Here is an 18,872-nt window from a genome sequence, read left to right on the forward strand (position 1 = left end):
AAGAAAAACAGTCCAATATCCATCATACAACATCACAACCAAACTTCTACAAATCTTTGTTCGTTTGCCTATGTTGATACATATTCAATTCATCAACAATACATGCAAAATGAAATCAATTGACTTCACCTCACTCACGGCTAACTCTTTACTTCAACTACAACAACAATCCAACAACAACATGCATGAACAATACATTCAAATCGTCATACAACACATGAAAAAAAATTATCAACTCTTACCTTGTATCTACTCTTCAATCGGCTAGCCTTCACTTTCACTTCTTGGATTTTTTTTTTAATACTTGTTCTTGCTATATCAATGGATGCTACACGTTAATATACGTTCAATGGAGTTAAATTGCTTGAGAAACTGAAATTTTTGGATCAATTTTTCTTCACCATTTTCGGCTAGCTCTAGCCGTGAGTCTCTCTTTCTCTCTCTAAGTGTTCTACACTTTGGAATGTTGTAATGAGTTGTGAAAATGTGGAGTGGACAGATTTTTTTGTCTCTTTGTCCCCTCCATGCCTTGGACATGTGGATCACACTAAATTGGGTCAAGATTCCTTGACCAAGGCACTATAGTGCACGACTACACATGGAGAAAAATGTGGGCAGATTTTTTTTTTGTTCCCAATCCCACTTTTAGTTAGTTTAATCCCAAATTTTTCCATTAATATATCAATGCCAAACGAAATTGTAGTTAAATTATGACTTGAAACGAAACCGGAAGTTAAAATCTCTACTTCGTATCTTAAAATAGTCTTGTCTTTAACTTGTCACTTTTAGTTTAAAACGTCCCAATGTATGAAAATATGGGATATAACAAAAACATTCATAATATCACATACATATGTAGGATTTGTTACAATCTAGGTTTAATGTGGGTTTGTCCCCTCACACACATTAACCATTAATCAAACCTATAATAGATTTCAAGAGCGTAAAACTAATTCATCATATCATTCAAAACATGCTTTTATAAAGAATCGATCTTTCAAGAGAGTTTGCCCTTTTTATCATTAGGGTTTTGTATGAAAAGTTCACCCTTTTTATTCAATAAAGAACTTTCGAGAAAAAGACATATATCCGTAATAAGGTTTATAAAAGAGAGATATACAAATCACCTTCATAGTCAAAAAGAATTTTCAAAAGAGACATACAAATTACCTTCATAGTCAAAAGGGTTCCAAAATAGACATACATCCAAAATAAGGTTTTTAAAAGGGAGACATACCTTAATTTGTTAAACAAGGGTTAACAAATCACTTTTCTAATGAAGAACACCCAAACCCTAGCTTGAATCACTTTGGGAAGACTTATGTTGCAAACCCTAGGTTTTGGTCATAAAAATTATGTTAAGAATCATGGGTTTGATGTTAGAATGATTTAGTAATGTTAAGGATGCCCTTACCTTTGATTTGAAGACTTGGGGGAATGATTTTCGTCCTTAGGGTTGTTTAGGAAGTGGAGGAATAAACAAAACAATGGTCTTATTTATATTTTTCTGGTGAAAACGGGCCAAAGGACGCCTCTGAAGGACGGACCGTCCTTCGTGTTACGGACTGTCCTTTGGATCGTCCCTTAGTGGAAATTTCCAGAGAGTTTCTGAAATTTTTTGAGACGTTACCGTTCATGTCACGGCTCGTAACACGTGTTACGGTCCGTAACGTCTCACCGTAACACAGGCAGGATTTCCAGCGAAGACAGGCTTCAGTAAAACGGGCATAACGTTTTGTACGCAGCTTTGTTTGAGCTGGGCGACCTACCGTTGGAAAGCTATTTCAAAGATCTACAACTTTCATCAAGGAAGTTTTTTCAAATTCGCAACACATTTTCATGAAAATCTCCCAGAAGACAGAACTATCAAAACTTAGGCGAATTTAAGAGGTCTTAAGAACTTCATTAGTTGGTTTGGCTTCAAAACGACCATCTTCCATCCGAATTCATCAAGAATAGTTTCATATAGATAAAATATCATCTTAACACTAGATTTTCACAAATTCACACCTAGTTCAAGTTTACGGGTGTTCCAGACCCTTTCTTCCACTTGACACCCTCAACTGACAGACAAGAATTTGTTTGAAGCTGCTGGGAAAATGACAGAAAGGTGAAAAAGAAGTGTTAAGAGTAGAACTCAAAGAGAACAGAAGAAGAAAATACCACTGATGCACATAGAAATATGACATTCAATGGGGTATTGGTGGTGTCAGTGGCAAAAATATCAGCAGAAATTTGGCAGATGCTGGCATGTCTGCCAGTAACAATAAGCAGCCAGCAACTATTGGATCTTGTTATCTGTTTTCCTCTTCAACAGATTGGTATCTGTTTTTGGACTTTCCTCTGTTTCCCTCTTAACCTTTATTCCCACCAAAGTTATTCTCACACTACTTTTACTTCATCATCATATAATCAAGAATCTAATGATTCTTCTTTATCTTCTTCATCACGTTTGGGACAGTATTGGGTTGATTTCGACTTGATAATCTGATCGGATCTCCCTATAAAGTGACTTCTTTTAAGCATTTGGTTGCAAGTACTTAACCATCCACAGGAATTTTAATTTTTCTGAATGTAAATTGTAAATTTGAGTTAATCCTTCTCCTATCTTTTCCTGTTTTCCCCTCGAGACATGGTTGATTCAGTTGTCTGGTCATTAGTAACGGATATGGTGAAGCCACTTGTGTTTCTATAGCAACTGGTGTCCTATGTTAAGGTGGCTGATCTTGGATCCTTTTGGATGATGATACTTTGAAGTATGGTTTTCCAAGACTTTATTGAGCTTTCCTTCTTATTTTGGTTCTTGAGCTAGAGTTGAAGGTGTTTTTCAGAATCTTGTACAGTCAAAAAGACAAAAAGCAAACCATCAGCAATTTTTTATGGTAAATTTTGCAGACTTCAGTAGCAGCTGCCTAGCTTAAGGGTGGCTCCAAGAGTCAAAGAATTTGTGTGATCATTTGTTGGATAAATGGTCTTCATTTGCATAACTTTCCTTTATTGCCACTTACTTAAAATTTGGAACTAGTGGTTTTCCCAATCCACGAGTTTGATGTTGCATGCAGTATGCAGAATTTTATCTTATTGCTAATAGAGCATGAAGGAATTTAAGAACTCATGTGCACATTTATTTGGTCACCTCTGCGCTCAGAGGCGGAGCCACGATTTGAAGTTTGTAAGTTCGGGGTTCTAATTCTTTATAGTTATTGGGTTCTTAATTAATAATTTGTAAATATTTGACAAAAAATTTAATACAAATATATGATTCAGATAAAAGCTACTGGATTCGGCCGAACCCACGCCCGAAGGGCTTGCTCCGCCCCTGTCTGCGCTGTTGCCTCTGTAGCAAAGTTCTAGGAGTTAGGAGTTATTTCTCCTTAAAATAGAATATCATTCTCTGGTTCTCAGTAGCTATATGTGTAGAATCATACTATTTTTCCATTCAGGCGACATCCAAATCATGCATAATAGAAAGGAAAAAGAAATGAACAAAATGTTAGTTTCAATCGGCTCGAAGCAGAACAATTTATAGTAGACATGAATAACACAAGAAAAGCTAGAAAGAGTCGGTACCGAAAAAGAAAGAAAACCGATTACATGAAGCAGAACAAACAACTTCAGGGACTAGTAAGTGGCAGAAACGTACTGATGATCCTTACTGCAGCATAACTGATATCGTCTTCTTTGTAAGCTTTCTTGTGTCAAACGGGCACCATGAGTTGTAATCCATAAAAAGCTTGCAGCTTTTATAGGAACTCTTTATCTTTCAAATCATTTTCCAAGGACAGTGAGTTGAGTTACTGCATTTTCTGTTGAAACAAATTTTTGTAACAGGAGTTAACTGAGAATCCTCCATCCGTGCAGCCTGTCCGTACTGTGGAGTCTTTATCCACCTCCATATATACTGCTTCCAGTTTTTGCAACGGAGGATTAAATTAAACCTTTCTAGTTCCAGACACTGAAATTTCTTCTGAGATTCAATTTCCATCCTTTTTGATGTAGCATCTTGATATTGTGCAATTCTTGAAGATGACTATATTCGGGAAACAGCTCTTTCAATGCAGACACTTCCAGCCATTTATCCAACCATATTTTGATCTTCCTGCCATTGCGTGCCTTCAGTTTTCTTTCTCTATAAATTACTCCCGTAAACTTGTAGTAATTGGTTTCCATAATGCAACCGTATGTAGTAGTCACTGGCTTAATGTACCAGTTATCGTTTTTGCTGTATTTTACTGTTATCACATTCTTCCGGGATTCATTCCTGCTCATCGTTCCTCCTATGCCATGTGAAGAGCAAACTTTTGTTGAGTATTTCGTATTTTTTATTCCCATCATCAACAAAGTAAAAAGTGCTGAACTTTTGGTTCTCTAAAAACCTCCATAATACGTAGTAATCAACAGTAGAGAGCAAAAATAGCAACAGGATACAATGCCTTGAACAGTTAATTAGTTGAATTGATATACAACAGCACCATGCTTCACTAACAAGGTGTATCCTCTACACGATATATCCATCATGATTTATGACCATGATACAGCTTTAATACCATCAGATTTATTCCTAAATAAGCAACCTACGATTTCCAATAGATGATAAGTGCCATGTTACAAAATGAGCAACACTATCAGTTGCTTAAAATTCACAACAATCATGAAATTATATAACTGCAACTAGGAGCAGGTGATGACTGATAAAACGTGGAATAAGGAGTATGTGCAAGTCCGTGAATTATGACGGAGCACCAAGATATGAGGCCAGTCGCAATATCACTGAATACTCCGCCTGCAGTCACTTCAGCCCCAGCTCCCGGACCACGAACTATTAGGGGTTGCTTACAATGTCTTTCAGTGTGAATGCAATTATGTTGTCTGATCCAGAGAGTTGTGTGAATGGATGCTGCTTGTTGTATCTCCCCAATTCAACAGAGCCTTTTCCATTGACAACATCTACTACTCCAACATACCTTAATACCTTCATGAATATCAACATTTTCAAATGGGGTAATATAAATACAAGAAAGGAAATCTCTCTCTCAAATACATACAAAAGCAGCAGTCAGTTATTTGGCCAACGCAGAAAATAAAGATTGAAATCATATTAGCGGTGGCCAATAATTAAATAAGTTCTATCCTAAAATGGGAAATTTGGTTCATAACCAATCCTAAAAGTCAACGATTTTTTATGCAAGATACTTAATGTGTAAAATGAACAACTCTTCCACACTGGGATTCTAAGGGCTCTGAGTCCTATATAAAGTCATACTGCTCCAATGCGGAAATTAATGTTCCCATCTTACTTGGCAAAGGTACTGAAATGATGCTTGAAAATTTATCTTTTGATATTAAATTGCTTAACATGCAGGATACACAGGTTACATTTGGCTTCTCAAATATTAAGAAGACGTTACTTGGCAAATTGTAAAAGTGGACATAACGTTGTTATATAATTGAAAGCTTGCATCAATCGATATATGAATCAACTACGCAGCAACCCCAAACTAATTGTAAAACTTGCATGCTTAGGATAATTTTTTTAAAAGAATTTCAACGGTCTAAAAAGGTATGGGAAAAATCAACTTCAATGGAGGGAGTATAGCAGGTTCATCACAATACTCGAGCTCAATTATGTAAGTCCGGAGTACTTACTTCCCCCTTATCTTCAGCCTCCTTCCTCTGTTTAGACAAATCTTGATCAAATTTTGGTAGGTTCAGCAAAAAGTCCTCGGCAGATGCAGTAGCCTGAAAAACCCACCAAATGTCACTCTATAGAGAACAAATATGCCTATTCAATTAATATTACATGTATATAAGCTGCGTACTCACCCTTAATGGTTCTCGCACAAGGCTCTGAGGGATATCTGAATGCTCTAGGTCTAATCCACTTTTTCAAGCAAGAATTATCACCTGGAACAGAAAAGTTACTGCATATCAAAAAAACATCAGCCATGATTTAGGCAGCATCAATTTCCAGGAAGTTGGTTTTCTTTTCGATCTATTTAAGAGAGTAACTGCGAGGGGAACCAGCAAACTCAAAAATAAATCTTGGTTGTTATTTCTCAGGCGAAAAGGAAAATCGGCATAAGTGAGTAAACACATCAAGGTGGGATCAGGATGGAAGTAAATTGAAAGATATTGTTTATGATACACTAAGTCATGGTTGGAAATTTCATCACTAGTGGCACTTCCAAAATGTTAATTTCAGCTAAATGCCAACACTAAGCCAAAGCATTGAACAAATGGAAACTGAAGAATGTAATCTTGTGTTGGGTTAAAACTTAATAACTATGAATCAAAACATTCAAACTTATCAGCCTATACCTTCCTAGCAACATGTGTTCCAGATAGGTCATTGCTTGGATCTGGTTCAGTATAACCAGCCACTTTCGCCTCCTTCACCACTTGGCTAAAAGCTCTTGTTCCCGTAAAGTTACTGAATATGTAACTCAGAATTCCACTGCCCAAAAAAAGGGAAAGAATAAATGCATGAAAATGAATGCAAAGGAATCAGACTAAAGAGAGAAATTTTGCACTCCTTGGTGCGTCTTCTAGCTAAGACAAAGATAGCTTCGTTATAACAATATGCAATTTAGGATAGATGAATTTCATATGAATCCCGGGAAAATGCATACTCATATTTTCATATCAGTGATACAAACCTAAAAATACCCTCAATCCGCAAAATCTTGTCCCCAGTTTCAAGAAGACCACGTAAGGTGCTAATATTTGGTAGTCCAGCTCCAACAGTAGCTTCATAGAAGTAATGTGTATATGATTGCCATTGTAGAGCTCTCAGCTTCAAGCACTGGAAGCAGTGAAATCGTATTCTCAGCCTAGCTAAAGCGAGGCAGCACTATTCGCTTGAAGGAAGGAAAATATGAAATAGAAAGCATGAGAAGCTTCCTTTTCTAGCTATTAATATAATTATTCTTTACTCGCTTGTCTTGTCTTGAGGTGCATTTCAAATAGATATAAAAACAACTGTTTCAAAAAGACTGTCATCTTTTCCCTTCTTTGATAGAGTGGAAAGACGGCGGAAAGAAAATATAACTATGAAGGGCTGAAAACTTGATTATTATTCTTTACTCGCTTGTCTTGTCTTGAGGTGCATTTCAAATAGATATAAAAACAACTGTTTCACAAAGACTGTCATCTTTTCCCTTCTTTGATAGAGTGGAAAGACGGAGGAAAGAAAATATAACTACGAAGGGCTGAAAACTTGATTATTGACATAGTTTATCAAAGTGCTATTTCAATTCGTGCACATCTTCGCGTTCTGATATGCATGATAGCGAAACTCATTCAACTCGTGCAATTGCAACAATCTCTTTTCTTTAGCTTGTACCATGTCTAGATTTTCAGCTTCTTTATCGCCCAATACGCTCTATGCTCAACCTCAACCGGTAGATGACATGCCTTACCAAAAACGAGCCTATAAGGAGATGTGCCAATAGGAGTTTTGTAGGCTGTTTTGTATGCCACAGAGAATCATCGAGCTTCAGCGACCAATCTTTCCTACTCACGCTCACAGTCTTCTCCAAAATTCTCTCAACTTCTCGATTCGATACCTCCAGACTTGACCACTCGTCTGAGGATGATAAGCAGTCGCTACCTTGTGTTTCACCCCATATTTGAGCAACAATTTATCAAAAATCCGGTTGTAAAAGTGCGTACCTTGATCGCTGATGATGGCTCGAGGGGTTCCAAACCTAGAAAAAATGTTCTTCTTCAGAAATCTTGCCACCACACTGGCATCATTAGTGGTAAACAACGTACTGGGATTATTCTAAGACTTGTAAGCCGTCATCTTAACTTTCTCTCTAGTTTTTTTTTTTTTTTTTTTTTTGAAACTGGTAACTGTATTGTATTCCATATGAACAAAACAGTACATAGGTTGTACTGAAACCATATCTACAAAAGTACTCCAAGATTCTACTATTCTAATCCTATATTGAATCTAATACATCAATAATGAAAATAGTATCATCTGAGTAGACCTGATTACACCAAAAACAAAGCAATAAAATACAATTCAACTTGACCTTCTGCACTCCATTCTCTATACTCTCAAAACATCTGGAGTTTAATCTCCTTCCATATTGCCCACCATATGCTGGCAGGGACAATTCTTCATCTATTTCTGTTCTTTGCTTGCAATCCTGCCTCTTCCCAACTCTTTAGAGCCTCTGAAACCTTGCTAGGCATGGTCCAGGCTATACCTTTGAGATTTAAAAATATTCTCCAAAGCTGTTGTGTAAACTTACAGTGTAGAAACAGATGGTTAACTGTCTCTGTTGTTTCTCCACATAGGAAACATCTAGAGCATAAAATTATCCCCCTTTTCATGAAATTATCCTGTGTAAGAACTGCTTCTTTAGCTAAAAGCCACACAAAGCAGCTAACTTTATGTGGGATTTTGGATCTCCAAATGTGTTTCCAGGGCCAGTTGGTAATCTGTTGAATTGATTGATTCATCATCTTGTAGGCTGAACTAACTTTGAACACTCCTTTTTTATTCCTCAGCCACCAAAAAACATCCTCTCCTACCCGAAGTCCCTTAAATTGTTGCAATATGTTAAGAAAATCAGCCACTCTTTGTATCTCCCAATCATTGATTTGCCTTCTGAAAGTGAAATTCCATCCTTGAGGTGTCCACAAATCAGCCACAGTCCTTTGATGATCTAAGACAATGTTGTATATATCTGGAAATAGTGTTTCCAGATGACCAGCCTCAAGCCAATTATCCTTCCAAAATCTGATTTTGACCCCATTCACTACTTTGATCTTGGAGTTGCACTTAACTTCATTCCATAAGGCTCTTATGGATCTCCACAGACTAACCCCATATGGCGTGGTAACCTCCTTTGTCATCCAGCTATCCTCCTCTTCATATTTTGCATTGATAACTTTCCTCCATAAAAGTTGATTTTCATTGGCATACTTCCATAGCCACTTCATTCTGAGTGCTTTGCTCTGCATTTTCATATCTTTTAATCCCAGTCCCCCACTCTTCTTGCCAGTGATCACTACTTTCCACTTCACCAAGTGAAATCTTTTTTTTTTCTTTATTTCCTTGCCACAGGAATTTCCTCCTGATGCTATCCAACCTCTTAATAATCCCTGCTGGAATTGGGAACAGAGACATCATATATGTTAGTAGGGCATCAAGGACTGAGTTGATGAGTGTCACTCTACCCCCCAAGGACAAATATTGGCTCTTCCATCTGCCTAGTTTCCTCTCACATTTTTCAATCATATTGTTCCAAATCTCTGTTGAATTAGATTTGGCTCCCAAAGGCATTCCCAGATAGATAGTTGGCAGAGTACCAACTTCACCACCTAGATTTGCAGCCAACAAGTTCATGTTTGGGACTTCATTGATAGGATACAAAAAACTCTTCCTCCAATTAATGTGCAGCCCGGAGATTCCTTCAAATAGGACTAGTATCATCCTTAAAAAACCTTAGTTGCTCCTCTTCAGCATCACAAAAGATCAGTGTGTCATCTGCATATTGGAGGTGTGTCACCTCCAGACTTTCATTACCAGCTCTAGCCACCTCAAAACCATTTATCCACCCATTCACCTTTGCTGTCTTGATCATATTGTTTAGACCTTCCATTGCAATCAAAAATAGGAAAGGTGACAAGGGGTCACCTTGCCTGAGACCTCTTTGTGCTTTAAAAAAACCTGCTGGGGAACCATTAATCAGAACTGAGAAACTAGCAGTTGATATGCAGAATTTGATCCACTGGATCCATTTCTGTCCAAAACCCATCATCTCCAAAACCTGGAGTAAGTACCTCCAGTTTACATGATCATATGCTTTTTCAATATCTAACTTGCAAAGGATTCTAGGTTTCTTCTGCTTAAACCTGGAATCTGCTGCTTCATTAGCTATTAGCACAGCATCCATAATTTGTCTGCCCTTAATGAAGGCCATCTGGTGGGAGTCCACTAGTTTTGCAATGACCCTTTTCATTCTTTCAGTCAACACTTTGGAAAAGATTTTATAAATACTACCTATCAAACTAATAGGCCTGAAGTCCCTTATTTTCTTCTTTTCAACCCTAGTTTCTTCATGAATTCTTGTTCTTCATATAGAATCATGAGTAGCTAAACTTCTTAATTCTGAGGTTGTGGCGAAAGACATGATAGTTGGTTTGGCGACAATTATTATCTATTAAATTTCCGTACTTTGGGTTGCTTATTTATTCTTGATCTTAATTGTTTGATTATCTGGCCAATAGTTGAACACTATCTGTGGCGTGTGAATTGAACTAGGGATAGGGAATTTGCATGCGTAATAAGAATAAATAGGGCTTGTTCGATATAATCATTTCGCTAATGAGGATAGGAATATACCTTTAGCCTTGCTTAGTTGAATACGGAGAATTAAATGCATTCTTGTTACCTCTGACGACCATAAGGATATAGGCGTTATAGTAGCATCTACAGGCTTGTGAGCAACTCGGAAGATACTCATAAAGTTATAATTAACCCGTCAACCAGTAACCTAGGAAATAAAATAGGTAGAATTGTCAGAAGATCAACTGGATTGTCGAAAGCCATGACCCTAGAACTCTCCATCATCTGTAAACCTTACAATCTTTGTCGAAATATTCTCAGTCACAAAAACACCCATCATAAATTGTTTACTTTTCAGTTTTAGTTTAGTCACAACAAACACTTTGATTTTCACTTTCTTGAATAGTTTTATTCGAATTTGAATTAGTTTAACAGTAAAATCTAAGTCTCTGTGGGATCGATATCTGGACTTAAAAGTTCTATATTACTTGTACGATCACGTATACTTGCGTGTGCGTTTCGCTCACACGCTGAACAAACTTATTCAAGTCAGCCATTTCTCCTTTTTGACTTAACAACTCTTTCAAATTCGACAAATCAATACCCCTATCAACATTGAAAAGAATGTCTTGTAATCAGCTGGAAAGGCTATGTATCTTTTGGAACCCAAGAAGTTCACCAATAGCAAGAACAACGTAATGAACATTAGATTGGTGATAGTGAAAATTAAGGAGAAGGAAAGAGAAGATATTAAGTTCCTAATAAACTACAATTTTTCAATCTCATTAAAGACCTACCATGACACACAGAGATTGACACTGAGGAAATATCAGTAGCATAGAAAAACTTGGAAGTTCCTTAGTCACATTGAAACTATAAACCTAAAAGCTACAGACACAAAAAAACATGAGATCAGCTTAAAGGACGGGAAGAGAGGGAATAAATGAATTATGAGTCAACACGCAAAATTCAAGAACCAACGACAGATAATCCAGGCTTCTTTATATGCACAACAAAGGAAGTATTAAGTCTATATATTTTAGAAGTCTAGCTTAGATGAAACCTTTAGGAGCACTTTTTTTCTTTGCCTGGTCAGCAGCTGCTCATTTTTTATTATTCCACTTAAACGCAATTATTAATTTTGTAAAGGAAGCTCAAATCAAAAGTTCCCAATTAGCAAGTACCCCTCCCATTTCAATTTCTGTGACCAACCTTCCTGTTTCCACCCAAGAAGATTGATCATTGATCCCTGTTTATAAAGGTAAAAGTTACTTGGCAACTCATCTAATCTAAACATATAATTGTTTCACCTTCCTGCTAATTTAATCCAACAGCCACCTGAATTTGTTCATTTTAATTATGAACTTAAAGGTATATCTAATAAAAAAAAAATCAAATATTATATTTTTAATCTTCACACTAATCAAAAGACGGGATGAAGGGAGAACTAAGAGACCAAATGGTTCCCTAAGTTTGACTAATAGAAGGTTCATTCTTCATTTCTGAGTGACCAGCACCCTGAGCAAGGTTGGAAACATGTCATCCAATGGCAAAAGCATAATGTATTATTCCGGGATAGGTAGCTGCAGTTAAGCAGTTAAGATTTTAAATTTACTATGTAACCTCCAACTTTTACTGCAGTGATTATGAAGAAACAAATTTGATTGAAAGAAAAAGGATTATCTCTGCAATTAGTCGTTAAATTCAAATTGTTGAAACAATCTTATTCTGTTTATCCATTAGAGTAACAATTTTAGAAATCATAACTCAAGTTTCCGACTTTTCGCACTTGAACTGTTTTATTCAGTAAAATGCTGCTTTCCTTCATTCTAAACAAAAAATCACTCGATAAAAAATTCTAAGGGCCAAAGAATGCATCTGTAAGACATAAATTACTGAGCATTTAGAAGAAAGATGAATTTTCAAGACTTACATGCCGCTTAATAGCATTGAGTCTATTCCGATCATACCCATCACGCGCAAGTCAATGTTGAATTTTTTCCTTTAAGACAGCTGACTGCCAATGAAAAGAAAAGATGTTAAAAAACTTTCTACACCCTTTAACTCATGGAAATTAATAGGCGAAATAATGGTACTCAATTGAAGAAAGCCTATTTTAACTTCAATAGTTGTAGAAAATACAAAATATATAGCATAAAACTTGAAATGAAAGACCTGATCCTTGAGCTGGTCAAGCAATGTACTCCCTTCAGAAATAGTAGTTCTTGACAAATAGAATCTTGAGTGCACAGCACGTAAAGCCCTCACACAGTCTTCTTGCTTAACAACTACTATAACATTGTACTCTGAACAACCATGAGCTACAGCATGGATATTGATATTTGTCTGCAAAATAGGATGTGTTTTTTTAATAAAATGTTGAATCTTCAAGATCTTATGGAAATTCAACTAATTAAAAGTTGAATTTTACACTCAGATTGCAGTGATCATCTTTTTATTACTCTCGCTTGACTGTTGTCATGTCATCTTTTCCATGGAAAGCAATACAAAGTTGCCAAAAGAAGATAGCAACAAAGCCAAGTTTAAAGCTTATATAAACTGTAAATCATTTCACATAATACCAAGAACAGTATGGTAGATAGGTTATAAATCAAGTGAGCTTCACATAGCAAGTACCAAGTCAGCATAAAGGTGGAGAGTTGTAGTAGGTTGACAGACTGCAAATTTAGGAAAAACCGTATTATGTGTTTCACACAACTAACATAGGTTTCTTTTGGCTCACAAAAAAAGTGGACCCAAATCTTACATTTTTGGGTCCACTTTTTTGTGAGACAAAAAGAAACCTCACACAACTAATGTCAGTAAAATAAAAAAATTCGCAAAGTCATGACAACATAATCCTCTATATTTGTTCTACAAACACAGCATACACTAATCTCCGGTAACTTGATATGATATGCTCCCCATTAGTGGGTTTTATGATACTCTTCCATAATCTATTAAAAATGAATGTATAGAGTTGGCTGCTAGATGAATTCTCACCACTGACAGTGACCACAGCACCAAAGCTGCATTTTATGAATTATGCACACAAGTAACAGCGCAGTCACCAATAATCCTTGCAAGAACATACTCCATCCTTAAAATGGTGAAATCTGTTGGCATCTCTCAGAATTATCTCTCGTCCTGTGACTTTAGCGATTATTTTAATAGCAGAATGACAATCACCACAAACCCGAAGATTTTTCATTACTCGTATGGGCATACCTTCAGGCAATTTAAGAAGTCCATAAGCCACAGCTAGTTTCTCACTGTGAAAATTCAAGCTATGCATCTTCTCTTCTTCATCCACATCATGCAAAGCAAAACTTCCATCAGGAATATATCCAGCTTCTCTTAACTTAGGCCCCAATTTTTCTAACATTTTGATGATCAATTTATGCTCGGGATGGGGTGTGCTTTGTCCACCAGTGAACATATGAACATTTTTGTCTGCCTCAAGCCAACTACAACCAGGTGATTTAACCACTTCCCTTGACTGCATCGACTTCCTAAGAGAAGCAACATCAGCCCACTTACCTTTGGATGCATAAATATTAGAAAGTAGGACATAGGGCCCAGAATTTTGGGGTTCAAGCTTTAAAAGTTTCTTTGCAGCAACTTCTGCCAAATCTAGGTTCATATGCGTCCTACATGCACCCATCAAAGAACCCCAAATAATTGCATCTGCTTCTACAGTCATTTTGTTGATCAGATCCATTGCCTCATCCAACCGGCCAGCTCGACCAAGCATGTCAACCATGCAAGCATAATGTGCAGTTCCTGGCTCCATCTGATATTTTGAATTCATGAACTCAAAGATATCTTTCCCTTCTTTCACTTTCCCAGTGTAGCTGCACGCGGATAAAACTCCAACGAAGGTAACCTCGTCTGGGGTAATACCTAAAGAACACATTTCTCTGAACACTTCTAGCGCTTCATCTCCTAAACCATGTTGAGCATAACCTGTTATAATAGAATTCCACATGACCACATCTTTTGGAGAAAATCTATCAAATATTAATTTGGCCTTGACGAAATCACCGCATTTGATGTACATCGTGATTAATACAGAGGAGACATACACGTCATCATCTCTACCATAATCAAGACTTGCAAGACTAGCACAAACTGAAAGTATGCTTATCAACGAAGGAAAATTTGGCTTAAATCCTTCTACTTGCATTCGATGAAACAAATCCAACGCCTCTAACTCATACCCCTTCCTTTCATAAACCTTGATCATTGCACTCCATGTTGCATCATCCTTCTCCTTCAAAAGATCAAACACCATCCTCGCCTTAGCAACCTCTCCATTCTGTCCTATTCCAAGTATGATGGCATTACAAGCAGGAGTTGTTTTTACAGGCATCACTTCGAAAAGCTTCCACGCCTCTTCAAATCTACCATATTGCACATAACTTATTACAATTGCAGTCCATGAGATCTCATTCTTCTCAGGCATGACTTCAAATAGTTTCCTAGCAATATCCAGTTTACCATTTTGGGCATATCCTGATATCATAGCAGTCCAAGAAACCACATTTTTTTTTCGCATATCATCAAAAAGATGGCGAGCGTCATCCAACCTACCTTCTTGACAATACCCACATATCATATTAGTCCTTACAACTACATCCTTTACTGGCATCATATCATAAAGCTTTCTAGCCTCATCAATTCTCCTTTCTTGAATTAAACCACCTAACATCACAGTCCACGACACGACATTCTTTTCAGGCATTTGCCAAAACAGTTTTTCTGCTTCCTCAACTAACCCTTCCTCAACATATCCTCTAACCATAGCAGTCCAAGAAATAACATTTCTTTGAGGCATTTTGTCAAACACCTTTCTTGCTTCATTCACCATCCTATTCTTTACATAACCTGAGATTAACCCATTCCAGGAAACAATGTTTCTCTCAGGCATTTCATTAAATAGACACTGGCCTTCATGGGGTTGGTGATTTTGGAAATACCCAGCGATTATAGAGTTCCAAGAAGTTACAGTTCTGTTGGGCATTTCGTCGAACACCTTTCGGGCATTCTGAATTTGGCCCAAACGAGCAAAACGAGAAATCTGAGAATTTGATGCAATTGCACGAGTGTAACAGTATTTCCGACATTGAACAAAGAATAAGCGTTGCATCAATGAGAAACAGTAGAACTAGTCCTGTTTGGCTATGAGTTTTTGTGTGCAGAAAAAACATTGAAAGTGTCGCTACTTTAAAGTTTTATAGTCCCTCTCAGTTTTAAATTAAAGTTTGAAGTACACTTTGGACCATGTTAATGTTTTATTATGCCATTTAGTCCAGTTTGTTTTGTTAGAACACGTACTGAACCTCTGATTACCATCTCCATAAATGATGGTATATGTCCCTCTTCCGCGCCACTTTTCTGTGGTTCCCTTCACCATTGCTGTCAAGAGCTACTCCATAAACAGAATCAATACACCATCTCACTCAGTTGCCTCATAAATCAACTCGAATTCATCGGCATTTTCTTGTTTTTTCTACTTGTTTTTCGCCTCAATACAATGCAACTCTACCACGACGTTCATTTGACATTTTTAGACCTGTAAAAATACGTCTGTTATTAGTAAGTTGTATACTCAAATAGGAAGAGCAATATACTATGAAGAAAATCACTACCCTTATTTTTGAAAATTCAGATTGAAGTGTGCATTCAAGGGCAATGTGCACTAATTTTTTGAATTGAATATACATAATAATGTATTCGGCTCCATATATAGAGGAACTGGAAAATAATGCTGAAGGCTCTCTTGGTGAAGGGCATTTTTGTAAGTTCACTAAAGGTGTGTGGCATTATATGAGCGTTTAGGTTTGGAAAGGCTGTCATGCTATATCACGCAAAACAATTAACTTTTTCAGGTTTTCTGATTTTTCAAATTTACAATGACGGTGTTTTACACTAGATGGACCTTTTTCCAAAGTTTGAAATGTATATCTATTGAAGGCTCATGGATTATAGATCACCTTCAGTGTAAGTATTTTTAATGGACCGCTTATTTTTAGAAGTGCAAATCACACACGGAAGGTGCTCCACTAGGATGCGTTTTCACCATTTTGGTCAACAAAATTCTGTTGAATTTGTCACTCAATGGACACTATTTAGATAAAAAATTTGAAATCAACATAGCATTTTCTACCGCATTGGAATATGTAATTTAATGTGATTGTGTTGATCGATGCTGAAACATCGGGAGCTATAGGATGTGAGTTTCATAATTCAAAATTTCAAAATAATAAAATCCCAATCTCTTTATTTTCTTGTAAAACAATAAAATCACTCTTTTCATAAAATTACCACGAGGACAAAATAGGAATACAAATAATATATAATTAAAAAAAGAGTAAAGGTGCAAATATACTCCTGAACTTTACGATTTAGAGTAAATATACCCCCGTTGTAAAAGTGGTGTAAATATACCCTTGTCGTTATAAAATTATGTAAATATACCTTTTTTGCTGACGGAGTTTTTTTTAAATCATTTAGTTTATTTTTTAATTAAAAAAATACCATGTGGCTTTAAAACAAAATTCTACTCATTTTTTTAGTAAACATATTTTTTTAAAGTCAATGATAATTTATTTTTTGTGGGTCGGGTCTAGTTCATTTAAAAAAATGGGTATACTTATTTTTTTTTTAAATCCTTGGAGATAATTTTTTTAAACGAACCAGACCCAACATTCCAGAGAAAAATTTAACATGTGACGTTAGAAAAATATGTCTACTCAAAAAAGATGAGTAGACTTTCTTTTAAAGCCACATGACATTGTTTTAATTAAAAAATAAGCTAAATTATCTTTTAAAAATCTTGTTAGCAAAAAAGATATATTTATACTGTGTAAGAATAAGATATATTTAAATCATTTTATAGAAATAAAGATATATATATTTATACATTACTTTTTTAACGAGAGTATATTCAATCTATCGCAAAGTTAGGGGGTATTGTTGGACCTTTCGCTTAAAAAATGACATAAAGGTAAAAGAGATCAATCAAACAAATTTTTCTGTCGTTCCATTCAAAGCACCTATCTAAAAGTAAAAGAAAGGGCATTTGTCCTTTTAGTGGTTCACAACATCTAAGAGAACATCTACAGCTACTTTCCTCTCTTACTCAATGGATCAACAAGAAAATGTCATTCTTCTCCTCCCAATGTTTCAGCTGGTGATCTAATGGTTAAGTTTTAGCTCAATGGCATCATCTGCTTTCTTATCAGCACTATTCACCAATAAAAGCAACCACATAAATTTCTGGGCAAATCGAACAGGTTACTTCTAATCATGAGCTTACACCCAGTTATTTTTTCCTCTCTTGGCGTGTGTTTGAGCTTTTGTGTGTTCTATAATTTTCTCTCAGAAAAATCACTCTGGTTTTTCTTAGTTTTGGGATGAAAATAGCAGATGGGTATTTGTACTTCGTGCTGGCTGGTGCCATTGAACTCTGGTTCTCCTATATTTTATATATATTTGAGCTCTTTGTTTTCCCTTAAAATGATAACAAATAAATTTATACGTGATTTATAGGATATGTGGTTGGACTAATGATTTACGAAAACAATATGCAAAAGTAAAGCTATAAATTTATGATTAAGAACGAAAGTAGCTCAAGAAAATGAGATTATTCGTCTCTGCAAATTTGGTCCGATTTGAAAGAAAACCCTTTGTGCCGAGCCAAACCAGTAAAAAGACTTGGATATATAATGATTTTCAGATTACAAATGTGAATATGTGTGAAAGACTAGCCCTAAAATGAAGGGATTACCCCCTATTCATAGCAAATAGTAGATGGACCCTTGTACAACCCTAAAAAGACCTTTTAAGAAAACCCTAAAAATTCATAAAACGGCGCCCCGTAAGGATGTCAGAGATTCCATATGGGTGTCAGCGCAAATCACGGAACGGTTTGGCGACGTGTAACCTAGCTCGTAATGGATACTCCGAACCTGAATCGAGTGTCTTCCCCTCGGGCTCGGGGCCTCTGAACGTATTCATATACCCTTGGTTTCTGACGTTTAATCGGACAAACTCACAACTCATTGGCCCTCGACCCCTTCGATCTTACCCAAGGCTAATGATCTCGTACCGGACAGTCGCGACATTTACTTCGTTTTTTCACCGTATGCAAATTACCTCAGTTTTCACCGTATACACTCTCAAATGAATGTTATACCTCTAGTATTGTACTAAACAAAGAAAATCCAACTAATGAATCTTTGATAATGAAATGGACCCCCTTTTTTTATTTGATTCTTCCGTAAGGAAATCTTATCTTGAGGTCAGAACAAGTCCTCACTAAAAGAGCGATATACTTGACTGACGTATCTTATTTTAGTTGATATTATTAGAAAATATGAATAAAGAACACAAGACGAAAATTTATAACAATACCCTACTTACTTTTAGCGGCAATTATTTAGTGACTGTAAGTTAATTGCTGCTAAGTCATTTCCTCTGCTCAAATATGACGGACATTAAATTAAATTAATTGCAAGAAATAATAACTCTTTTAGTTGCAGTTGAAAGAAATGGCCACTAAAAG

General features: G+C 36.3%; 1 protein-coding gene across 7 annotated transcripts; it reads right to left on the minus strand.

Annotated features, from left to right (window-relative positions):
* Positions 1-4,384: 4,384 nt before the first annotated feature.
* On the minus strand, positions 4,385-16,097 carry LOC132644630 (pentatricopeptide repeat-containing protein At1g56690, mitochondrial-like). Of its 7 annotated transcripts, none has more exons than XM_060361259.1 (9): positions 15,955-16,097; positions 13,532-15,878; positions 13,307-13,450; positions 12,479-12,649; positions 12,237-12,320; positions 6,319-6,454; positions 5,824-5,904; positions 5,647-5,739; positions 4,385-4,972 (listed from the first exon to the last, which is right to left on the minus strand). In XM_060361259.1, the coding sequence occupies exons 2-3, from the start codon at positions 15,450-15,452 to the stop codon at positions 13,371-13,373; spliced, it is 2,001 nt and encodes a 666-aa protein (XP_060217242.1). In that variant the 5' UTR covers positions 15,453-15,878; positions 15,955-16,097; the 3' UTR covers positions 4,385-4,972; positions 5,647-5,739; positions 5,824-5,904; positions 6,319-6,454; positions 12,237-12,320; positions 12,479-12,649; positions 13,307-13,370. The 7 variants fall into 7 exon arrangements, 6 of the variants coding, with proteins under 6 accessions (XP_060217242.1, XP_060217227.1, XP_060217221.1 ...); XM_060361244.1 differs by adding an exon at positions 6,657-6,802 and having other exon boundaries at positions 13,307-15,878; positions 15,955-16,096; XM_060361238.1 differs by adding an exon at positions 10,410-10,511 and having other exon boundaries at positions 13,307-15,878; positions 15,955-16,096.
* Positions 16,098-18,872: the final 2,775 nt, after the last annotated feature.

Source organism: Lycium barbarum, chromosome 1 (assembly GCF_019175385.1).
Source record: "Lycium barbarum isolate Lr01 chromosome 1, ASM1917538v2, whole genome shotgun sequence".
NCBI classification, from domain to species: Eukaryota; Viridiplantae; Streptophyta; class Magnoliopsida; order Solanales; family Solanaceae; genus Lycium; species Lycium barbarum.

Bases quoted from the DNA above. Each gene is read 5' to 3' on its own strand.
- LOC132644630 (XM_060361233.1), bottom strand. From the start codon at position 15,452: ATGCAACGCTTATTCTTTGTTCAATGTCGGAAATACTGTTACACTCGT.